General features: G+C 49.9%; 1 protein-coding gene across 1 annotated transcript in view; it reads right to left on the bottom strand.

Moving 5' to 3' along the window:
* Window positions 1-380: 380 nt before the first annotated feature.
* The window catches only part of Fam124a (family with sequence similarity 124 member A), a 51,382-nt gene continuing 42,704 nt past the window's right edge, over window positions 381-9,058 (bottom strand). The window contains exon 4 of the mRNA XM_005371069.3: window positions 381-2,842. Coding sequence (XP_005371126.1) covers window positions 2,051-2,842 — 792 coding nt within the window. The 3' untranslated portion in view covers window positions 381-2,050. The remainder of the gene's footprint in view (window positions 2,843-9,058) is intronic.

Genomic DNA, 9,058 nt, shown 5'->3' with positions numbered 1-9,058 from the left:
TTTTGCCTCACTGGCATTTGGCAGAGATGCGCTGACTTCCTGTCCCTGGAGACCTGCCATGACCCCAGCGTTATTTTTCCTCCTCTCTGATGTTAGCATGCTGTTTATTGTTGCCAGCTATTGACCTGAGAAGCACGTTTCTTGGTGTCACACAGCAGCAGCAGCAGCAGCAGCAGCATCAGCAGCAGCAGCAGCAGCAGCAGCAGCAGCAGCAGCAGCAGCAGCAGCATAAGCTTGGAAAATCTAAGCTGACGGCCAGCTGGAATCTTGAATCAACCTGCCACAGCCATCTTGAGGGCTCCCCAGTTGCCGCTTGAGCCAATACTGGCCACAGCCTGTTCTTAGAAACGAAGTTTGATTGCGACTCAGCCGCTCTCATTCATATATCTTTTATTTTTCATGCTACAATAGAAGCAACAGCAACATATTTGGATAAAATTTAAAACATGATGGACAAAGTTTAAAATATTTATTATCTAGCCCTTTTCAGAAGTTGGCTTACTCATGGTCCAGAATCAGAAGAGACCATGTTTTTATTTATTTACATTGGAACAGAATTCAGAGTCCTAGGAAGTCCAAAGTGTTTGAGGCAAGGCAGAGCCTCAGGTTCTCCTTGCGAGGATGGCGAACCCGAGGCTGACCGATGGTGATGGATGCTAAGGGAGCCTGAAGGTCCTGCTGGAAAGGCTCTGAGGCTGTGTCTGAGCTGGTGTAGGCCCTTCTGGAGAGGAGAAAACTCAGCCATGAGTAATTTAGTCAAGAAGCACCATACTAGGCAGGAAAAGTACACTCCTGTGCTTTTCTTTCCCAAGGAGAAACAGAATGTAGGGACAGTTTGGCATTGCCACCAACACCAGCACTTGGCATTGGTGAGGTTGGGTTGTAGAAATAGCCTCACCAGGAGGCTGAACCACCATTCACATAGTGGCAGCAATGGACAATGGACGGGGAAAGCGAGTATGGCCGCAGTGCCCACTTTCCCTAAGGCTTCTATGCACCGGAGGTTGGCTGTGTGGGGCAGCACCGCGTGCAGTTTCCAGCTTTGGGGAGCGGGGCTTTTGCTCACAGGAACAGTCAAAAGGTGAGCCAAAAATTTTCCAAACACTTTAACTGTTTCCTGGAGACAGTGCTGCAAAAGATGGCTCTGGGCATTTATGGAGAGTGTGCTTTTATTAGAGTGTGCTTCTTAAAGTCAGAGAATCTCGCACGCTTCATAACCTATTACTTGCAGCTGCGGGCAATGAGTACGCTTACACGAATCAGTCCAGAAAGGAGGGTCTACAGGTTTGCTTACTCCTGTGAACCGGCTGTGGAAGAGCGTGCAAAACGAGTTTTCTTAACTCAGATTATTTTGGAAGTGTGCAAGGTATTGGTTGCTCATGCTAAATCCTTCTAAGGCTTATCAGCCAGTTGTGTGTAAACCTGGATTTTCAAGTGCTGAATGGCTTCAGAGCAAGGCATGCTGCTTTCTGACGCAGCTTGACAAGCTGCCCCACGAAGTTATCACAGCCACTGGAAGCAGGGCTTCAGGGTTCCAGGGTCTCTGGTCCCTGTGTGACTGTCTGTGGGGAGTGAGGAAGCCATGATTCTGTATTGTACACTGAGCTCTGAGAGGAGTCACTTGGTGTCCTTGTCCTGTTCAACATTTTGGCTTTTGTTATTTTACTTTCACTGTATGAACAATGAATTGTCAAGTCAACTCTGGTCTGGCTGGCTATGTCTTTTTTTTTTAAATTTCAAATATTCATTTGAAGCATTAAATTGTATAATTGAGCATTCAAAAATAGATTTTATGAATTAAGTGTGTTGAAAATTTATTTCCATAAAATGTCAGTTTCTTTCTTTCTTTTTTTTTTCTGAGACTTTAGAAATAATGTCACCTATCAGTTGTGGATAGGTGACATGGCCAACATGCTAACCATCTTCCAAGATAGATAATTAAGTACTAGTCAGAGTTGGCAAACGGGACCGAGGTCACCCTGTGAACAAGAGCAGGGGGCAGTGGTGCCGGAGTTTCTGTGACCGAGCTTGCCTGAAAACCAGGACATGCTCAGATGTAGAACTCCTCCATGTCGTTATCCTCGGGGCTAGATGTTGTTGGGGGCGGTAGCGTGTCTTGGCCACTCTGTGTGGCTTTGGAGTCATGACAAGGGAGCTGTGGGGATGGCTGTGCAAGCGAGGAGACCCCAGAAGCAGAGAGGGCAGCAGTAGTTACGTCTGTGGGACTGGGAGACCCTTTGGTGAGTTCAGGGTGGGAATCCCAGGAGGTAGCTGGGCTCACCTCACTGGCAGCAGGCAGTGGTCCTTCCTTGGGACTCTTGGGTGCTGGCCAGTGGCTGCTACATCTCTTGGTGGGGAGGGATGACTCCACTGTGTTGCAAAACCTACTGGGTGCAGAATATGCAGAGACCACAGACAGGTCTGAAGAGGACAGCCTCAGGCCCGTGTCCACATCTGTCTCCTGGGCCCCCTCTAAGTCATCAACAGACAGGAGGTGGCCGGGCCTCCATTCTGAGGCACTGTGTCTCTGGGAACCAGTCAGGAGCGGCTGTGGTTCAGCTGGAGAGGGGCCTCCACTGGGCAAACAAAACAAAGACTTGCTTCTCTGGAAAGACCGGGCAGGGCTGGAGGTGCTTGACTGTGGGGTACACTCCTGCTTGTTCCTGGGAGGCAGGGCCACCTGGCTAGGTCCCAGGAACGGGCTGTTCTGCAGAGCTGTCTTGCTGCTGCCCTGGGCTGTGCTTGGCGTGTCGACGGTTGTAGACAGAGCGGAAGGAGGCTTCTTCTCAGAGGAGCGGTGCGCTCGGCTACACTTGGGGACCTTTTTGTGTGTCCTCTGTGCCTGCGGAGAGAGGGGTTCATTACTCAGAGGATATACTGGGGCTCATTGTTAAATGTAGCATGAAACATATTGCCATTCATCGGAAACTTCCAGCTCTCTCTGAGAAATACAGCTGGCTCCTTGTGGTGACAGGGCATCGCACTGTGTAGAGACCGAGAGAATGGGGCCGGAGAGGCTGATGAATGGAGATGAGGATCCTTAGAAGTCTCCCTGCACTCCTCAAAGCTCTGCTACCCCTGTTTTTGCTCTTCAGCTTAGAGCACACAGCAAGGCTTTGGCAGAGGGAAAGATAAATGACACCTACACGCTTACATTTCTAAGGGATTCTTATTCTTTGCACTAGTCTGTTGGGTACATTCACCTGTTTGATTTCCTGTCACACCGAGGAATGAGTTGTAGTCCCCCACCCCCACATTGAGATATGCTCAAACGATTTGAGATCACGTCAGCATGGGCCATATGCCAACACGTGTGGTTTCCTAGGTGTCTTGTAACTCTTCCTCGAGAGACAAGAACAAACATCTAACCCAGATACGGCACTGATGACAGATTAAGGAAATGATCCCACCCAAGTCTGGCGTGGTGAGCCACTGAGTTTACTGGGGTAATTTAGAGTAGCATAAGTCACTCTATGGTTGCGGAATCACCAAATAAGCCCAGATCAGCATGGGCAGTGGATGACGCATGGAAAGCAGCATCCTTTGCAACCCCTACCCACATTGCAGGCAGCTCCCCAGAAGAGAATCTCTCCCCAGCAACTGTTTACTCTTTTTACAACCTTGGAAAGGGCCTTGTGACTCTTTTTAACTTTCTGAGTGTCCTGAGACTTTTAACTTTGGGTAACTTCCCGAGGCTCTCTGATTCTATTCAGAGAAAATAGTTCAACACCAAGACACAATCTAGCATGGGCAGTAAGTATGCTTTCCACAAGAGAGAGGGTGTTGTGTCTGTGTGTGTGTGTGTGGGGGGGGGGGGGGGGGTCAGCACTTATTAACACACCGGTAGGAACTACGGGTTCCTTTCTCCTTTTTGCCTTTTAGGAATTAGGTACCAGAAGGGGACTTGTTGCTTCCCGAGGAATCATGAGGATGTTTGGTAGAGAAGACAGGGTAGCCCTTCAATGCCTCAGTGCTCATTTTCCCACACCAGCCCTGCTCAGCTGAGCAGTGCACCAGGATCCGGGGTGAGCAGTGCACCAGGATCCGGGGTGAGCAGTGCACCAGGATCCGGGGTGAGCCGGGCAACTCTGCTCACACACGTCTCACCTCCTCTGCTTCTGTCCTCTGGCCCAGAACGCAGATGATAACACAGAGTTTCAACCAGGCAACAGGTCTGAGGGCAGTGGATCTGGATTTATTTAGGAAAGGCACACCTGATTTATGAATCCCTTAAAAACCAGAAAGTTTCTGCCAGGGTTTCTCGTGCCAGAGGCTGGCCTCAGACCTGTCTGCTGTCTCTTCTAGTAGCTAGAAGGGACAGGCCTTTCCTTCTAGCAGGTTGAGACACTCACCTTCACAACACACCCTCTCCCTCCCCCATTAATGAACCTGGTTCCACAAGCCACCTGGCAGCTATTGTTCAGTGGAATACAGGTCCATTGAGTACTTCTCAGGGACAAAGGAGAGGGAGCTACAGTGAAAACAGTCTGGTCTGACCACGTGAATTTAGTTGAAAGGAAAGAGACCAGAGGGTGTGATGGTTGGCACCTGAGGGGACTGGGGGAGCCTAGCCAGAAGCCACTGCACTGATGCTCCAGTTCTTATGTCCTGGGACACCTAAGCTCCACCTGCATAACACACACAGCCACCCCTTGGCCATTGGCTCAGAGGAGCAGAATCTCCGTCCGGGGACTGTCTGCCTGGCACTTCTCTCCGTATAGACATTCTCAGTCTGCAGCCTCTTTGGCTTTCGTCCCGATGGCTTGCTGATTCCATCCTGTCGCCTAGGCTCTGCATGCCACAGCAGCAGCTCTTATTAAGGCTGTTTTTATTAAGTGTAGCTTAAGTCAGTCAGCCACAACAAGACTTCTGCAGGGCTGCAGAGATGGCGCAGGTGGCAAAGTGCTTGCCGCACAATTACGGGGACCTGAGTTAGGATCCTTGTCAGCCATATACAAAGACAAGCATGTGCCTGTCACCCTAGTGCTGGGGACGGAGATGGGAAGATCCCTGGAGCTCACTGGTTAGTCAGCCTAGCTGAACTGGTGAGCTCGAGGTTCAGTGAGAGACCCTGTCTCAAAAAATAAGGTGGGAAGTTTGTAGAAGACACTCAGCATTGACCTATGGTCTTCACATACATGTGCACACACGGACATGCACCCAAATGCACATATACATACACACAACACACACACACACACACACACACACACACACATATACACTGCACGCACAACAAAAAATATTTTTCTTCAAGCCAAAATCATACAAGTCCCAAGTGCACGTGAGAAGAGTCATAGCTGGTGGCTGTTATGAGACAAACCAATTTTCACCATCACTTAAGTTTGGCTGAGAAAGAGAAGTCAGGATGAGCTTGGGGGGGGGGGGGGGGAAGGAAGGCCCAAGGGATGGAGACTTCTTCAAAGTCTGGAAAGGCATGGTTCCCTGGGCTCCCGAGTGATGTTTGCTTACTAACCAGTATGAGTCACAGTACAGGCACAGTTTCAGTGCCTCTACAGTTCTTGGTGAGCCAGCCTGCAGTCTGGAACTGCTTGAGAAGGGAAGCCAGTGGACACGGTTTCAGGGGATGCTGAAGATCAAGGTTCCTGGTCAAGTGACTGCTGAGGGACAAACAAATCTGTCACTCTTAAGAAGCAGGGTGGAGTTAAATTTGGCTTAAAGTCCGGCAGGCAGGTGGACCGTGGGCTTCAGTGGAGGAGTTCATGCTTCCACAAGCCCACGTGTGTTCTTGCTAGTTTCTGTGGCACCACGAAGGTGGGAGGCCAGAGAAATACCACATCCTGCTGTTCCGAAGGAAGCCAGCAGCTGCTCTGGCTTGCTGGGGGGTGGACCGTGTACAGTGGAGGTGCCTGCAGGGCGTGTATAACTCAGGCTGGCACAGTGCTGTGGATAACAGCAGGCATCCTGGGGGAAGGAGGCTGCAGAGCCTCTCTCACGCCACCATCTCTAGAGCCAGGGCTGATGAACATGGTGTATCTAGCCGGCCTCAGAATTACCCAGTGGGATCTCATCTGACCGAGGACAGCTCACCCATGCCAAGGATGGAGCTCTTGCTGTGCTCCCGTGGGACTGACTCTGTTTCCTGCCTCCCCTGTCTGCTTGACTGGAACAATAGGGGCTGACAGTGAATCCAGACACTCTGCCCTGGCGGGAGGTTTACTGGAGTGAAACGAGAGCTTGGGCCTTCAGTGCTTGGCTGCCAGCTCTCGGGGACGCCCCGGGGAGCCCCAGCAGCGACGCTGTGAAGACAGCCTGCCTTCCTCCCCTCTGGAGCAGTGTGGGCTGGACGCCCCACTGGAATTCACAAGGTTCTTTCCTCGCTATTTAAGGAACTCTCCCAAAGAGCAGAACAGCATGCATAAATTCTCTGCCTGCCTGCCGAGGGCAACCAGCCAGGGAGACCTGGGTAGGCTTCTCCTGTCACTAGGAAATTGGAATCCAGCTGCGAGCTCATCCTGAGACCTCAGCACAGGCAAACAAAGCGGTCTCCTGAGGTGAAGCCCCTTTCTCAAAGGGTCTTAAGAGGCTCACTCCTATACGAGAGAACCATTCCTTCCAAGAGCTAGCAGAGTTGATTGGGTCTCTCCCTGGGGCCTGGAATGTCTCCCAGGTTGTTCAAGGTCAGGGAGTCCTGCCTCTGCTTCCTCTTTCCGAATGAGACTGTCTTCTCCTGTTCTGTCCTTGGCCAAAAACACGACCAGCATAGCACTGCCCGCTGCCTAATAAATCAGAGATAGACCTTTAAACTCAGGGATTAACAACAACGAGACACATCTCAGGGAAAGTGGGTAGTGGAGTCACGAGACTCTGAGACTTTCCTCTGCAGCATGGGTTCCACGGAAGGCGGCAGAGCTGTGCTCTCTCTTGGCTACCTTCTAGGAGGTGTCCATATTCTTTCTAAGGGTATCATCCATGGCCAAAGCCTAGGTCCCCTTTTGAATGGACAGGAGGAAAAGGCGGAGTCAGAGGAGAAGGACAAGGTCACCTTAGGTGGAGGCAGCCAGGTACAACTCGCAACCCATGGCATTTTGAGGGGGAGGCTGGAAGATTGTGGAGGGGATTATGGGCTATATAAGTAACTGGCACTTTAAGGGGACCGGGGAGATGACTCCACAGTTAAGAGCACAGGCTGTTCTCTCTAGGACCCACATCTGACGCCTAGCACCCACATGGCAGCTAAGTACTGACCCAGGGGCTCTGACACCCTCTCCTGGTCTCTGCAGCACCAGGCACTCATGCAGTGCACAGACTTACATGCACACAAAACACTCATGCCCATAAAATAAAAATTAAGAGAAAAAACTTGGTGGTTTAAGGCAATTTCTCTGAAGTGTCATTCCCTACCCCTTTCCCACTCCATCCTTATGGGACGGTGAAGCTTCCTGTAAAACCACGGATTCAAGCAATGCGCCAGCTCCTCTCCTCAGAATGGCGGTGGCAATGACTCAGGTCCAGAGAGAGGCGCACACTCCCCAGCTTTGGTAAAATGTCATCAAAGTAGTGACAACTTACCCCAGCTGCACTCATAACAGGCTCTGGCTTCCCCCACAGCTGACTGGACTCCTGAGAGTGGCCCTAGGCTACCGCCCTCCTTAGCAAGCAAGCTCCGTAAGACTCTGCCTTTCTATCAGCTGTGCTTTCTGAAATCCCTACCTGTGTGCTCTGGCCTTTGGGAATTTCCATTTCTATTCTGAAACACAACAGCTTCATTGCATCCTCCCAAATGCTGCTTTCTATCTCTGCTTAGACGCCTGCCCATCCTCTGAGGCAAAGTGTAATGGGATATTAAGAAAACTGATCCGGCAACCTTTCTTCTGCAGAGTAGGAAGCACCCAGTCCCTGGGCACATTAATAGGGGCAGAATTTCTAGACACTGGGTGAGTATATTTTTAGTTTTAATAGGTACTTTTAAACACTCCAGAATTGATGCTAAAAAATGTATAATTCTACCAGGAATTTAAATGTATTTCAATTACTTCACACTTCACAAAGATCTGGTATTATCATTGTATTTAGTTGTAGCCCGTCTGGTGGGCAACACTACCTCATCATTACATTAATTTGTATTTCCCTGATGACCTCTCCACTCCTGTCTTCAGGGTCTTACTATGTAGTCCAGGCTGGCTTCAAATTCAGGATCCTTCTGCTGCGGCCCCGCGGGGTTGGAATTACAGGCCTGTACCACCATGCCTGACTCCGGGCATCTTCCCATGCTCATGGGCCGTGAAGACAACTCTGTGTGTGAAGTGCCTGCCCTTTGTATATGTTCTGGACTTTAAAGAAGGTATAAGCACCACAGATATTCGCCGATTGTTTTTACAATTAAACACTTCTATTTATTTTTAAGCACTTTTAGTTTTAATGAAGACATTTACATGCTTTTTCACTGCTGCTACTGTGCTATGTTAAGAAGGAGTTGTTGCATGTGCCAACGAGGCTACGATTTGCTACGCGAGCCTGAAGCTTAAGCCTGAAGCTTAGGGCTCGTCCCCGGAACCTATAGTGAAAAGAGGCAACTGAGTCCTGAAAGATGTTCTCTGACCCTCACCCCTGTGGCACCTGTGCAGCTGGGTGTGTAGGCATGCACGTGCACACACACACACACACACACACACACACACACACACACACACACTCACACACTCAAGCATGCATGTAGGCACATGCTTCTGAAACTCATATTAAGGTCATTTGAAATGATTTATATGTATGCTAAAATATACCATAAGACAGCTATTTTGTTTTTTGTTTGTTTTGTTTTTCAAGACAGAGTTTCTCTGTGTAGCCCTCAAACTCAGAGATCCACCTGCCTCTGCTTCCCCACTGCTGGGATTGAAGGTGTGCACCACCACACCTGGCCTGCCATTTGGTTTTGGGAGGGAAAAGTTGCAAAGCTTCTGGTATTAAAGAAAGACAGCGGGTATAACTAATGCTTGAGAACAATAATTTCTACGTGAGAAAGTCCTGTGAGTTACCTCAGGAACCTGCTTTATGTAACAATAGCTGGAACCAATGGGGAAATGGGGCAAGGGTCTGG

Source organism: Microtus ochrogaster, unplaced genomic scaffold (genome assembly GCF_000317375.1).
Source record: "Microtus ochrogaster isolate Prairie Vole_2 unplaced genomic scaffold, MicOch1.0 UNK97, whole genome shotgun sequence".
NCBI lineage: Eukaryota > Metazoa > Chordata > Mammalia > Rodentia > Cricetidae > Microtus > Microtus ochrogaster.
Note: the sequence above shows the minus strand (reverse complement) of the source record. Positions and strands in the feature narration are given on the sequence as shown.